This window comes from Mirounga leonina, unplaced genomic scaffold, assembly GCF_011800145.1.
Source record: "Mirounga leonina isolate KUSES-001 unplaced genomic scaffold, KU_Mleo_1.0 Mir_91, whole genome shotgun sequence".
NCBI classification, from domain to species: domain Eukaryota; kingdom Metazoa; phylum Chordata; class Mammalia; order Carnivora; family Phocidae; genus Mirounga; species Mirounga leonina.
The window spans coordinates 42,350,550-42,366,681 of record NW_023270839.1 but is presented as its reverse complement, the minus strand read 5'-3'; the positions used below and the strand labels follow the sequence as shown (position 1 = coordinate 42,366,681).

Below are 16,132 nucleotides of genomic sequence, written 5' to 3'. Positions count from 1 at the left end.
TGCAGTCAGGAAGTTTACTATGTTTATTAAATTCACGTAAATGGTTTGACAGAAGTGCACAACAGAATGACATCACTGGTTTGTTATAAATCACAGCGAATTACTAGAATACAACAAGGTCGTTTTTCTACACGAAGGATTACAGGATGGGGTGAATATTATAAAGGATAGGATCTTTTCAACACATTAGGGCCAGTCAGATTTTACTCCCCAACTATGTACCTCTGAAAAGATTGGTTAGCAAAGCTGAGGGGTTTTCCTCATCTTTTCTCCTCTACCAATTACTAATAAGCCACAACAAAAAAAGCCATGCACAAATTTTACAACACCTGATAAAAAAAAGATACAAAACCTTGTTTACTTTATCACTTGGCAAAGCTTGCATCTTCGCTCCTTCATTTTTCTGATTAGGCCACTCATCATATGACTCACCCCTAAATGAAAAGCTGTTAATAATTTAGCAATACTCACCCCTGCCCACATATCAAGATACGCTCCCCATGACCATCAAGTCAGTGTCCCTTCCCTGCACATTAACACAAATGAACACACCACAAACCTAGGACTAGAGACCACATTTACTTTACAGTTTTAAAAATTAATACATCTATCATCACTATCAGTGTATTTATGTCAGATCCCATATTTGGGAGAGGGGATGCTGTACATACACCCCAGGCCATCTGAGGATTCAGGCAAATCTGCCAGAAATGTATGAGAAAGCCCTGCAATGTGCCATACATAACCAGGAGCTTTCTAAAACCTTTCAGAGAGGGTATCCAGAGCAGAGCCGTGCATTTTCAGAGTAGGAATAAGCACAGAGCTTAACATCTTATAGACTAGTAACTTTTCATAGAGCATAAGGCAGAGTTTTGTTTTCTTTAATCCATTTTAATGTTACAGCATAGTCAGTGAGGAAAACAGAATAGTCATCTGTACGTAGATATACCTGGCTAGCCTAAAAAGGAACATGTAAGATTTTTACAGAAAAGCTACCATAAAAACAAGTCCTTTATTATACTCTTACCCATCTACTCACTAGTTCAATCACTGGCTGCTTCTAAACCCAGCAAACTGTAACCCAAGCTCCAGCAACTCACTCCCCACCCCGCCCCATTACAAAAAAGAAATGCTTCTGCGTGTATAATCCAAAATGGTCTTATCCATAAAGTAGCTGCCTCAGACTGCAGTGGAGACTGGTGACGGGGTGTTGTTCCCTTGGGATCTGAATTTTTAAAAACACTTGCCAAATGCAGAGTTGATAGGGAGCTGCTGCCCCCAAATCATGTTACTTCAGACAGTGCTATCGTACCTAAGTTTCTCATAATTATCAGTTATTAATCAACTATCAGTATAACGCAACAAAACCCTTCCCAGAAATGAGCAAGACCAAAGCTTACTTTTCGGTTGGTTTGTTTAAAGTTCCCACAGCAAAGAACCTTAAGGTAGTTGGACCGTGGCCTGCTAGAGCCATCCAGGGTAGACTGAAGAAAACTATGTTGTGTCAGAGTTCTTACATCAAAAATTTCCCCCTTCTTTATCAATTGAGGGGATGGATTTGCTGCCTTTTCCTTGAGTTAAATAGCTACCTAAGTTCAAGAGTTCAATTTCACCAACTCCATTAAAAGTATAAAACCCACCTAAGTTTCACATGGTTTGCCCAGGTATTCATCCACCTGGGCCTCTAGTTCAGCCAAATTTGTAGGACAATGACCGAGCAAGGCAAAGAAGTTTTGACTGAACTTGTATTATCAAGGAAGACTTCCAATCCGAAGCATATTTCTGCCAACAATAAACAGAAAGTGGCTGGAAATGGAGACAGCCTAGAGTTCTCAATGAGCCGAGATACAGAACTATTATCTTTCTTACCGATTTATTTTCCTTGAAACACGCACACGCACGCACGCACACACAAAACAAAACAAAACAAAAAAACCTTAAGCTTGGGAAGGATTTGGCTAAACATATTTAAAATAATTCTGCCAAAACAAATAAAAAACAGGCATGTAGATCACTTGTTTCAAGAATGGTTTTATACAGATGTTTCACAATACATATTTGGATTTATTTTACAAGACAAAATTAGATCCTTAGCAATAGAGTGCACAGTGTACTAGTATACTATAGTAAAAAAATTTGTTACCATTAGCAGAGTTCATAGTTTATTCCACCGTCTTCAAATTCCTTCTCCAACTGTCAGCATTTCAATCAGCAGTTCTTTCTCCAGCATTCATCCCTTCTCAAAAACACTTGTCATTAAATTTTGATGTCTGAATATGTACATATAATCATTATCCTCATTTTTATAAATAAGCAATATCTAAAATAGCGTTGGTCCTGGGTAGCCAAAGGGATGAAATGGTTTTTAAAACATGCAACATTATCTGATATTTTAAGTCTTGGTGTTTAAAAATCATACATTAATAATGGAACCAACTGAATACCAAGTATCCTAGCCACTCCTCAGACTATCAAAGAAGCGGGCCTCATAGTCTGAAAAACACAGGGTCTGATCTAAGCTGTGGAAAAGGCGGGATTCACTCACCTTGAGGCCATGCATTTTCTCTTTCAGGCCATGAGAGCTGCCAAGAGCAAGGTACAGTGTTTCCTTGGTTCATACCAGGAGGAGCAAGGCCGGTAATTTTCAAATTAGGCCTCATTCAAACACCTCCCTTTAAACCATCCTAAAAACCTCAGGTTAGGAAAACAGAAACATATTACCGTGACAGAATTTACCATCAAAACATTCCTAGCTGAAGCAAGAACATGAAGAGTAACTACAGTAGCTGTAAAAGTATCTTGCATTCTTGGGGGAAAAAGTTTTTAAGCTTCCCACCTGCCATTCCCTCCCACCCTTCAAACTATTTCATTTCGTGGGGTATCTATTTTATTTAAGGCCCTAGGTGCTAATTTTGGCTTGGTCATTACTACTGATCCAACTGCAACCCTTCTCTTATACTTCACAAAACAATACGCATACATAAAATGACCACTGAAACCATACAAGTTTGGGGGGGGGGTTGTTTCTGGTTTTTTTTTTTAGTTTATATCTGATGTTACTACATAATCATAATGCTTTTCATTAAAGAAAAAAAAGCTGCAGGTCTTCACTTACAGTACCATGCACTATGAGTAGCTAAGGCATTCATTTGGCACTAGAGAGAAAAATACAGATATAGCTAATTTTACTTAGGTGTGTACCCTTTACTTGAATTTCTGTGATGCTTAAAAGATAATCACAGAATACTCTTTTAGGCTGACAGTTAAAATGCTACCATTAAAACAGAACAGAAAAAACACAGAGACCTCTGCATAGCCTATCAGGATCCGTGACGTTTCGTGTTGGAAAAACTTGCACCTCTCACAGAAACACCCTTCAAAGGAGCATTGCAAATTATTTTTGTCATCAAAACCATTTAATTTCCTAAACCATACTAGTGATTTTCCTACTAGTTATAAGGGACAAGGTAAAGAAAGCGAAAAAATTACAAATATCCTGGGTTCCTTTTCATCCGTCAAAAACACCTTATTAGGGGGACACAAACAATGCCCTCTGGAAAAGCAGTTTCCAAATTTTAAAAGAGACCACACAGGAGGAAAGGGAGAAAGGGACAAAAATAGAACGTATAACTATATTATAACAATTTGTTTCATAAGAAAACACAGCATTCATAATTTTTACATGTCTGTGAGCTGAGTCAAATGCAGACTGCTGCAATTTAGAGAAAGTACATTAAAACAGACTTCAAAGAATTTTAGAATTTAAGCCTGAAGGCAAGTAGTCCAACAATACTCTCTGAAAAACTGCTTTAAGATTATTACTACTTTGTATATACCACCCAGCATAATGCAACAATTTCAATGGATTTAACTTAACAAATGTGTAACTATTATTAAATTAGCACATTTTCAGACTAATCTGCAGCTATATTTTTTCGAAATCCTCCTGATGTTTTAATGTGTTGTATCACTCCACATAAATGTTGGAAGAGCGAAAACTACCTGCAGCAGTTTGGCACGTGCAGAACACCTGGGTATCCCGTTACTTTTAATGGTCCTTTTTAGTTGTTTTTCTTCAGGAGATCCTCAAAACTGCTGCAAGGATAACACGCTGACACAGGCTTAACAGAAATACTTTTTTGTAGGCAGTTTTTTAAAACATTATCAACTTCAAATCATAAATGTCCCTTGTTACATAAACAAAATATTTTATACTCATTCCTTAAAAAAAAAATACAAATGTCGAATCATTATGTTGTACACCTGAAACTGATATAACGTATCTCAATTATACTTCAATAAGAAAGAAAAAGACACAAACGAAGAAGAAAAAAAAGTTAAGTGACCAATATCCAGATACCTTAGATTATAGTTACACCTAAACAATGTGGCTTTGTTTAAAGTGTATTTGAAATCAATAACCGTTATGAGGCAAAAAGACCAAATACAGAACTAAGGAAGGATGGGCAGGGAGGAAGGGTAGTGGAAAGAAAAGTAGAATTTATGAACACATAATTCTAATGTCTGTGATTAAAGTCCTTTACTTTTTAGCACCACATTAAACGATTTTACATATCCAGTCACTTAATGAAATCCAACAAACTCTTCAAGAGTTCTGGGGATCTGGTCTTGGTAGTTAATGTCATTAGCCCGAACTGCTCGGGCAGCCAGGCACTTGAGACTCATCTTCATTTGAGTTTTAAGTAGTATTTCAGATACCCCAGTGGTACTTTTGTCTAGTGGAGTCTTATTCTGTTTATTCGTCATGTCAGTGTGAGCGCCAGCTTCAACCAGGCTAATGATGATAGAGTGCAAGGTTAAAAAATCACTGATGGGCCTGTTGTACTGAACGATAATGTGAAGGGCACTGTTCCCCTCATTGTCTACAGCATTCACCTCAGCTCCACAGTCCAATAGCAGCTTTGTGACGAGTGCATTTGGAAAGCTGCAGACATCATTGGTGTGGAAATCATCAACCGGGGTATTCGAGTTGACAGCTAGATGCAACAAGGTGAAACCTTCCCGAGTTCTGGGATCAAGGTGAATCAGGTTGTAGATCTGCTTGTTAATTTTGCACTGATCTTCTTCACTGCACTGGGTTTTGGTGGAGATGCACACTAAATACAGAAAGGTATAGAGATTACATTCATAATTGTCCATAGCGTTGTGGACATCAGCATCTGGAATATTTTTTACTCTGTTCATACTCTGTTCTATTTCCAAAACACTGCATCTCAGAACACATTCTATGTCTGGGGCCTTCACAGTTTCATTCAAATGTATCATCTGTGAGAAAACTTGAGCAAATCGAAGAAGATCCTTGTGGGTATTCCTGTTACCTTTCTGTCTCAGGTGCAGGGCATGCAGCCACAACTTGATACACTGTTCGAATTCCATGTTATCTGCATACACAGCTCCCCTGTAAATGATGGGATGGGAAACATCAATATTGTCAGCACCTAAAATCCGTTCCCGAACTATAAGGCCTTCCATATGAAGAGCATCTCTGTCTTGCCGAATGGATTCCAGTTCCCGAGGATTTCTACACTCAGTTCTATTCCCATAAGCATGGATTGGCGGAAGAACCTCTTTCTCCAGAATGTTATCACCATCCTGAAACCTCTCCAACATGGCTAAATATAAATAGTGGTACGTCTTCATGATGTCATAGTTCTCACGGTCATTTGCAAAGGAGGCACCCAAGAGTTCCAAAGCTTCAATCCGACTTCTTCGGTCACAATCAGCATGAGAGAGCAACAGTTCGACGACATCGGCTTTACAGCTTTCGGCAGCTACTTTTAAGGGCGTCATCCCATGGCCGTTCACTACTATAGCAGCACGCCATTTTATCAGCTCTTTCACGATATCGATGTGCCCGGCTTCAGCTGCAAAGTGCAGTGCCGTGGCTCCACAGTGTGCCTTAGCGTTGGGATCAGCACGCTGCTCTAAAAGGTATCTGACCACGTCGGTGTGGCCCTTATATGCGGCAATCATCAGGCAGGTGTTGTCGTATTTGTTGGCAATGCTGATGTTGGCATTATTTTCAACCAAGTATTTCACAATGTCCAGTCTGCCGTCAAAGCACGCTGCCCGCAGGGGGGTTGAGTTGGTTACTGTGGTGTGGTTCACGTTGGCTCCGTGGCTGACTAGAAGCTTAACGACTTCAAAATGGCCGGCTCCTGCTGCACACCAAAGAGCGGTGGCACCATCAATGACATACCTATTCATGAGAAGGACGAACAGTTAGAGAACGGAGGCCACATGCCCTAACATAAGCGTCAAGAATGGATTCGTTTGCACTGACCAAAACCTCAATCTGCGGAACATGAACACAACATTAGTTTGGGTGAAAATAAAATCAGGTAACTTAAGTAAAGCACTCCGCATTGTACTTATACCCAGCAGAAGCTCAAGACACATTAGCTATTACGGTTATTGCTACAGTATATAATCCAAAAAAAAAACAATCACCAACTTTCTACTAGCAAAAGGAAATACATTTCAGAAAACACAGAGGAAACGCATGGAGGTTCATAACTTCTTTACCGCCAAGCTGATGCACTGGCTCTTAAAGAAAAACACGTTCTTCCTTCCCAGTATCCCCCAGGTACCAGTTACTCTCAATAGGCCACTAAGGAAGCTACCCCAGTCCCTACAGTAACACTGTCTTAGAAACTCCTTTAGGAAAAAAAAGTATTTATGCAGATAATTGTCCCCTAAGATTATCTAAGCTAATCAAACATACCTCTACTACAGCCATGAGAATGAAAAAATTCCTGCTCCATACAGTAGGGAGGGATCACATAAACATGATGCTGAGCAAAAGCAGTCAACCGAACATAGTACATATTATATTACTACATTTACATACCTATCTGTAGTGTTGAAGTTGGGATACTGTTTACTTTTAAGGGGAGTAGATAGTGGGAGGAAGCACAAAAGGAACTTTATTAAACAAATATATTCACTTTGTGAAACTTTTATACGCTTTCAATTAATGTATTTTTCTCCATCCATTCTACTCCTATTTAAAGCTCTTAAAAATATGTATGGATGTGTGTGTGTATTATGGGTCTATGTACATTCTTCAGCTAAACCACTGCGGGAAAATACTAACAGGAGGAAACAATTAGCACTTTCCTAAAACCAAGTGTGCATCTTCCCTGACCTTCGGGCCATGTTTGCACTCACAGTCACCACTTACTGTCCGATATGCACTAGGTTTGCTACTTATGATGGAATTAGACTCTTGCTAGGAGGCCAATCTTTCCCACCTTTCTACGTTCCATTTTTCCCCAACCTCAATTTTTCAATTGTTTATCCTGTTACTGACCATCAGACCTTTGTACAGACCATATAAATGTCCATAAAAAGTAGATTTTTGCTGCAGATACTTAGATATACTGTGCGTGAACCACTAAAATAAGTATACTTGCAAGTATTAAGGAAAAAGGTCAGTCAAAAGCAATATTTACTAGAGCAATTAAGTATTCATACCAAAATCTCACTGCTGAGCTTCTCACTATACAACCTAATGTTATAACACAGGTCAAACTATATCTCCCATGAAGTGAAAGAGTATAATCCCCTGGTAGAATATAAATAATCATAGTTTAACCCCAATTAACACCCCCAAAACACCACTGTCTGTTGTTTTTGCTGAAAACAAAAGACCCACTTCATAATAATTCAAGCAGTTACTTCTTCAGTTTCAAACAATGACACAAAATGACACAAAAGCCTTCTCACTAACAAGTACCTATGGAGTCACCTACAGGAAAGGGTGTAGGACTAACTGGGAAGAGGCTTAAAGCTACTGGAAATGTCCTAAATCTTGATATGGGTAGTGGCTTCATGGGTGGATATTTAGGAAAATTATTCATCAAACTGCACACTATGCTTAAAAATTAGGGAAGTAGCATAGATCTATATGAAAAGCAAAACCATAAGAGTTACTTAAAAAAAAAAAGTACACAATCTTCATGACCTTGGAGTTAATGATTATTTCTTAAACAGAATGCAAAAAAAGCACTAATCATAGAAATAGTTGATTTATTGAACTTCATTAAAATTAAGAACTTCAATTCATCAAAAGATATTATGAAGAAAGTGAATATGAAATCCACTCACTGGGAGAAGACATTTACATTAAATGTATTTGACAAATCAGTAAGAAAAAGGCAAACCACCCCACTAAAAAATGGGTGAAAAGACTAAACAACTAAACTTCACAAAAGATATTCAAGTGACCAGTAAATATATGAAAAGATGTTCAAGATAACTACTTAAGGCAAATTAAAATCATGAGTTACCAATACACAGCCACCAGAATAGCTAAAATTAGTAAGACTGACATGACAATACTAAGTGTTGGCCAGGATATGAAGTAACTCAAACTCTCGTTGCTGGGAGGAATGTAATTTGTTTCAACCACTTTCAGGAAAACTGTTTAGCAATAACTATGAAAGTTAAACATACACCAACCCCATGACCCAGCTATTCCACTCTTGGACATATATTGACAAGAAGTGAACACAAACACCCACCAGTGAAGACGTATACATAAAAATGTCCATAGCAGCTTTATCCGTTAATAAACACTGGAAACAACTAAAATACCTGTGTACAGGGTAAATAAGTTGTCATATATTCATACAACGGAATACTACAAAGCATAAAAAAAAAAAAAAACTACTGATACACGCAACTGCACAGATGAATCTCATAGACAATGTGTTAAGCAAAAAAAAGCCAGACAGAAAAGAGCACACTGTATGATTCCCTTTATAGGAAGTTCAAGTATAGACAAAACTAATCTATGGTGATAGAAGTCAGAATAATCATTACTTCTGGGAAAGGAAAGGAGAGGAACTGACTGAGAAGGGGCACAAGGGAAACTCTGATAAAAATATTCTGTATATTGATCTAGAAGGTGTTTACATGGATGTAAACATATTAAAATTTTATCACATCGTACACTTAAAATTTATGCACCTTTACTAGATGTTATACCTTAACTAAAAATAGTCATAATTAAAAACAAAAATGAAAAACAATTAAAGAAAAACAGTTTAAATGAACACAAATAGCTAGTAAGTATCTTCAATGTGCCAAGCATTCATTGTAGTAAGTGCTCGATATGCAATATATCTCACTTAATCCTCATAATAACCTCCTCCCAATAACCCTATGAGGCTGACACTATTATTATGCTCATTTTACAGATATATAATTTAAAAGGTTTACATGAGATTAAAATACAAAAGTACTCTAGTACATAGTACCCTATATATTAAGGAAACATAATACATGTCATCCAGTTTCAATTTAAAAAGCACTTTTTCAAAAAAATAAATGAAAAGCATTTTTTCAAACTAATTAATAGTAATCTATCAAAAATATATAGTAATATATAGTTACATTTTCATAGTTAAATGTTTCCTTGCACTTTAAAAATATGAAGTTATTATATGCCAGGAACATGAACCCAAACTATATAAAACTCAAAAATTTTACATTAAAATAGGCATTCACATACATTCTTTTTAACTCTCATAATAACCATAAAAGATAAATATGACCCCCATTTTAAAGATGAAAAAAAGAGACAATAAGTGATTAAAGTATTTTTCTCACCTCAAATTTCCCAGAATTAATGATGTAGGAGTAAAAATTAAATTACAAGTATATATTTCACTTGGTCTTTGTACAGTTTAATACTTTTTGTGGTGTAGCCTAATCATTTCCATTTTTCCATATAGTGATGTGACAGGAGCCTCAAGAAAGTTTCAATTATATACTTTTATTGAGGCAATTAAAGTTTTTAAATAGTTTAGGACAAAAATATTCACTGCAGAATGTATTAGAAAATGACTAGTCCTTCAGAAACATCAGCCTTAGCAAATTTTGAATTTCTACATCTAAACAAAAACATTAAACAGATTAAAGGGAATAAGCCTAAAATCTACGACATTCCTTTGTCCACAGACTTCAGCTGAAATAAGGAGCACAGACTTCCTCAAAACAACATACCAAACACATTTATAACAGAATATAAAAATATGATAAAATTAATGCAATATGTACTTAGTCCCTATGGGAGAAGTACTATAAGACAACGATCTTTCTAGACTCGGTCCAAAATTGCAATGCAAACTATTACGCATTTCATTTTAAAAAATCAAGAAACTGGGGGGCACCTGGGTGGATCAGTTGGTTAAGCATGACTTTTTTTTTTTAAGATTTTATTTATTTATTTATTTGAGACAGAGCAAGAGAGTGAGAAAGAACAAGCAGGGGAGGGGAGATGGGCAGAGGGAGAGGGAGAAGCAGGCTCTCCACTGAGCAGAGAGCCCGATGCAGGGCTTGATCTCAGGGTGGTGAGACTGAGCCCTGCCTGGGGCTCCAGGCTCACTGCAGAGTCACCTTGAGAGTCTCTGTCTCCCCCTGTCCCATTGCCCCTCCCCCCCAACAAGCAAGAACGAGCTCCTACGCACTCTCTTTAAATAAATAAAATCTTTAAACAACAACAACAACAAAAGAATCAAGAAACCGGGGCACCTGTTTGGTTGAGTTGTGGAGTGTATGACTCTGTATCTCAGGGTTGTGAGTTCGAGTCCCACGCTGGGGGTAGAGATTACATTAAAAATTAATTAAATAAATAAATAAAATAAAAATAAACTATAACCTGATATTCACCTTTTTAAACAAAATGTACACATTAGATGATGGAAACATTTCACAATAAAAGATAACATTTCTGATCACAAAACTAAGCTCAAACTATTTCCTGGTTCAATTTAAAATAAAAATGTCTGGTCAAGTATTTGAAATGGAAATAAAAATCATTAAATGTAAATGTAAATGAGCAACACTTTATTTTAACCAAAGTCCTTAAAATCATTTATTAGATCAAATGTAGTTTCTTGAAATACACACTGCGTGGCAATGACTTTTAAATGAAGCCAAATGATGATATGCCCCTCATGCCTGTTCTCTGCCTGAACCTTAAAAGTATTAGTACTAGTGCCAACGTTAAAAGAGAACTCAACAAAAAGCCTCAGAACTCCCAGAGGTCCTGTTCTCCTTCCCACTCCTGTCAGCAAACCTCTTTTAGGACAAGGGTTCTCCCACAAACTCCGGCACAGAGCTGTCAGGCCTTAGGAACTCAGGCCAGCACACTATTCCACAGTCACAGGACACCTCGCCTTTCTTCTGTTCCATTTCTGTAACATTCTCAACAGTTTCCCATTCTCCAACTAAAGGTTCTTTCATTTCTACTCAAGTAATTTTTCTTGCCCCCTCATCTGTCACTTTTAGTCTTCACATATTAAGCCATAAGTAAAATAATCTCAAATGTTACTCTTAAAAATATGAACAAGGGCTCAAATATCACCATGGGGCTTGATCTAGGTAGGTAGTCCCTTCTTCCTTGAGAATGTGTTATGAATCCACTTGAGTTTAAGGTATTATAGAAACTTTTAGGCAGAACACAGACTTTTACAAAATTTCTAATAAGCTATTTATTTTAATGTCTCTCTCACACACACATATACACACAAATCATACTATATCAAACCGATAATTATACAGATAACTGTTGCTTAGGATGAAGCTAAGAAGTGAAACTTTTTTTTTTAATATTAGGCAAAAAAAAAAGGAAAGGTAATCAATAATTTGACAAAAAATTGTGAAGATGGGGGCACCTGGGTGGCTCAGTTGTTAAGCGTCTGCCTTCGGCTCAGGTCATGATCCCAGGGTCCTGGGATCGAGCCCCGCATCGGGCTCCCTGCTTGGCGGGAAGCCTGCTTCTCCCTCTCCCACTCCCCCTGCTTGTGTTCCGTCTCTTGCTGTCTCTGTCAAATAAATAAATAAAATCTTAAAAAAAAAAAAAAATTGTGACGATGGTACACAGGTGACTAAAAACTAGGAAACACTGATCTACTTCAGCACACACAGAGAACCTGTTACTCCCCACCTGGCCATGGTTCTCAAGTGCTGAGGGAATCTAAAGGGGGATTTAAAAAAATAAAAATAAAAAAATAACGGGGGAGTTAGCTAAGTACCTCTCAAAACGCCAGCCCCCAAGAGGTGAGTGAGCTTCATACTGTTAACACCTCATTCAGATTATTTTCACAATATTCTCACAACTCTGGAGTGAGTGCAAAGTGAAATCATGACATTTGCAAATAACACTCTTTTTTATCTAGTTCTGAAATGCCAAAATGACTGGAATAAACTGCAAAATATCAGTGGTTTGACTAAGCAGAAAGGTGGCCATGAACTTCAATTCTCCCTTGTTAATTAATTGGCAAGCTCCTCAAAAAAAGCAAAAACCTTACATTTTTTTCTGTATCCTCCACAGAAGGTCTAATAGGGCTAGGCCCATCACAGGCATTTAATAAATAAAATTCTCCATTACCTTTACACAGCAGATAATAAATGCATAATTGTAATAATCCAGAAACAAAAAGGATAGTTTTAAGAATGCTCAGCCAAAATCTCGAATGACTGAACCGTTTGCAATTGCAGTCTCCCCAATGGGACTATTGATATTTTACACAACGATCATCAAAATAAGGCCTCCACCTTTCTCCAGTCTCCCACAATCTCTTTCTTAATTTCTCCAGCTTAAATTCCTTCCTACAACCACACTGAAACACTTGTCACTGCAAGTTCACCAGGCTGTTGCCTGACCCCCTTCTTCACTTCCTTTAAGACCCAAACTCAAGCATCACCTCACCAGGGGAGCCTTCCCTGATTCCCCCAGGCAAAGCTGAGCAATTCCTCTTCCCATACTCCCTCACTCATCCAACAGACTTCTAAAACTCTAAATGGCATGGCATCTGCAGTTACTCATCTTATATATCTATTTCTCTGTCTCCCCCGCTAAACTGTCTTCCTCCACAGTGGGAACAGTATGTTACTCACCCCTGCATACCCAATCCCTACCACACAGCCCAGCACACAGTAGGAGTTGAGTAAGTGTTTGCCTACTGAACCATTTAATTTCACTGCCCAGTCCAGAATACTGGGCAAGTATACAGGCTCAATGCTATATTTCTAGTCCTTTCTAGTAATTTCAGGTTCTTTTAATTCCATCTCAAAAGATCTTTCTCTTTGATGGTAAAAAAGACAGCAATAAGCAAAGCCTTTCCAAATGCTTTAGGAAACTTTTTTTTTTTTCACCACTATCCTCCCCTCATCCAAAAAGGCCTCAGCAAGTTCCTTAGCTGCGATGTTTCCAGAAGCTGTTATTGAGATTTGTATCTCAGTGAATGCATGTGCCTATACAACTGGAATGGTGCTGGAAGTTCAGGGGTCATTCTGTATCACTCCTTGTCTGGGTATAGGAAAGGCTGTGGGAATGCAGGGAGTTCTAGAAAGGACACAGAAGCCAGTAAGGGAAAGCCAGCATCAATCAGGTTGCCATCTTTAATCAACAGGAAAAAGACCATCTCCTTGATGTCTAAGGAGGTGGTACCAGAGATTAACCACCAACATGGTCTATCGTTTGATTAAAATGTAATGCTCTAAAATATTTTCTTCTCATCTAAAAATATCTTCCTCTCATCGTTTTATTATTTGAACCTAAAAAAGAACCAAATTCAACAATGCCCTAGTCATCTTCAAGAAGCGCTTTTTCTTTTCTTTTTTTTTTTTTAAAGATTTTATTTATTTATTTCAGAGAGAGAGAGAGAGACAGGAGAGAGGGAACACAAGCAGGCGGAGTGGGAGAGGGAGAAGCAGGCTCCCCGCTGAGCAGGGAGCCTGACATGGGGCTCAATCCCAGGACTCCGAGATCATGACCTGAGCCGAAGGCAGACGCTTAACGACTGAGCCACCCAGGCGCCCAAGCGCTTTTTCAATGAGGTTTTAACCAAGCAGTTTTCAATCCCCAAAACTAAAGATACATATCTTTATGCTTGGACCACATCTACCAAAAACAGAAGAAAATGCTACAACAGCTTACGTACTGGCACAAAAGTCAACGAAAACAAATGCAATCAATGAAGTTTGTAATCTGAAAAACACTTTATAATAATCCAGCACAGCAAAGAAGATGTCAAACCTGACAATTCTGTGTTAAACATTACCATACCCCCAAAATATGTATAATTAAACCTAAAAAACAAATTTTAACTATGACAATATGAATTTTTTAACTCCCCACCTGAAATAACATAAACCATCAAGTTTCCCCACAGTATCACAAGATAACATGGATTAACAATGGCATTATCTCCAATACCAGGTCCAGGCCATTTCTGCAGCCAACCTATCTACCCCAAGCTACGTGGAAGAGTCAGAATCATGTCTAGGGATGTCTGGCTGCCTGACCATCCCTCAAGAGGCTGGAGTTCTAGGGCCTTATTTTGACATTCAGGCCCCCGCAAACCCGTCTGAAGGGACCACTCACTCGAAGGAGTAAATATTGGGTGACCAAATAACTCATCAAACAGAGGTTTTCAATGTTAATTGCTGACCGCGTTAATTTCTGATCTCGCTTACAACCCCAATACCGATAAAGGAAAAATCTGGGAAGGTGCACCTCCTCCATACCTACTTGCTCACGGACCCTCCAGCGAAGAAGAATACCCATCAGATATCAAGACAGAGGGTGTGGCTATTTACCCATAGAGGAAATAAGGGGTAGGGGCCGATGAGGTTGAGCAGCAAACCACGGGATGAAGTACTAGGCCTGGAAGACGAAGTGGGCATTCATGCGGCAGGAGGATGCACAAAAGGGAAGAAGCGATACCTCCACGGAGAGAGAGTGAAGGAGGGGAGGACCTGTGAGGTGGTGGGTCCGCGCTCGTGGGAGAGGGGCTGGGGTGTACCTACCCGTCGAAGCGGACGGTGCCAGTCTGCTGAGTCTGCACCCGGTAATGTTCTAACAGCAAGCGCACCACCTTGGCGTGCCCATTGCGGGCCGCGATGATGAGGGGCGTGGAGCGCTGCCCTCCCTGCTGGCTGACATAGCCCAGCAGATAGCGGATGTCGCTTTCAGACCGGTTGAGAAGCAAGGCGGCCAGGGTCAGCACCTTGCCCTCGCTGGCCGCCTTGTACACATAGCCAGCCAGGCCCTCCATGGCCGCCGCCAACTCCAACACCCGTTTGGTCGCCACCGCTGCTGCTGCCTTGCGCCCCCGGAGGCCGCGTTCGCCAGCGCTTCAAACCCGGGCCCTCACAGCCCATTCAACAGGGCGCCGTCGCCGCCGCCGCGCCCACGCAGCAGCGCGGCCCGGGGAGGGCGGAGACGCAGAGGTGGCCGAAGGCCGCAGGGGGCACGTCCGCGACCCGGCCTCGGCAGGGAGGAGGGCGGTCAGGGCCGCCCCCGAGGCCCCAGGCGCCGGCCCTGGGCCGAGGGGATCTCCATGGCGGCCGCCGCCCCGGGCCTCAGGCCGGACCCCTCCTTCCTGCGGGCTGCGACAGGCGCGTGCCCGAGCTACGGGTCGCCGGCGAGGTCCCAAGAGGCCCGCACGCGCCCGGGATGGCGAACGCTGGGCGCGTCTCCCCAGCCCCGGCCCGCCGGGCCTGAGGCCTAAAAACTGCCTCGGCCTCCGCCTCCGCTCTGCGTCCTCGGCGGCTGGAGGAAACCCGCAGGTCCTCGCCCACCACAGCTCAGAAGCGCCAGACGCTGCCGATGGCTTCGCAGCTCCACGCCTGGGGGCCTCCGGCGCGAGGCGGAACGCTCCCGCGGCAGCAGCCCCCGAACTCGGGGTGGGCAGGAAGGCGCGCCTCCGCAGACTGGGCCGGGAGGGGGAGGGTGCGAGCGGGAGGAACGGTTAAGCCGGGTGTCTCCTCCAAAGCTGCCCGGCCGGCAAACGAGGCCTTGGTGAAGAAAGGTTCTACGGTGCGAAGTTGGCCCACCCCCTTTTCGGGCCTGAATGTCCTCATTGCCCTTGACGCCTGGGCCGTCCTCCTCGCCCCCACACGGTCGGGGGGCTCCCTAGCCTGGGAGGGGGCCAGAGTCGGGGACCTGAGGCGATACCAGCGGTGGGCCGGGGGACCCGTCCCATTTTACCCTGGACGGTGCGGGACTCCTCTGTGCCCTGATTGGTGGTCCAAGGGAGGAGGTTGCACGCGCCCGACAGGGTCCATCTTAAGAAAAGGGCGGCGTCTCTGAGCC

General features: G+C 41.0%; 1 protein-coding gene across 1 annotated transcript; it reads right to left on the bottom strand.

The window, feature by feature from the left end:
- FEM1B (fem-1 homolog B) lies at positions 1 to 15,826 on the bottom strand. The gene is made up of 2 exons (XM_034994825.1): positions 14,845 to 15,826; positions 1 to 6,220 (listed from the first exon to the last, which is right to left on the bottom strand). Exons 1-2 carry the CDS (start codon positions 15,090 to 15,092, stop codon positions 4,585 to 4,587), a joined length of 1,884 nt encoding a protein of 627 aa, XP_034850716.1. The 5' UTR covers positions 15,093 to 15,826; the 3' UTR covers positions 1 to 4,584.
- Between the last annotated feature and the right edge of the window lie 306 nt (positions 15,827 to 16,132).

Excerpts from the sequence above, each read along its gene's own strand:
- FEM1B (XM_034994825.1), bottom strand. The coding sequence starts at position 15,092 with ATGGAGGGCCTGGCTGGCTATGTGTACAAGGCGGCCAGCGAGGGCAAG. Across the intron at positions 6,221-14,844 it reads GGCACCGTCCGCTTCGACGG|GTATGTCATTGATGGTGCCA; the intron begins GTAGGTACACCC and ends TCTCATGAATAG.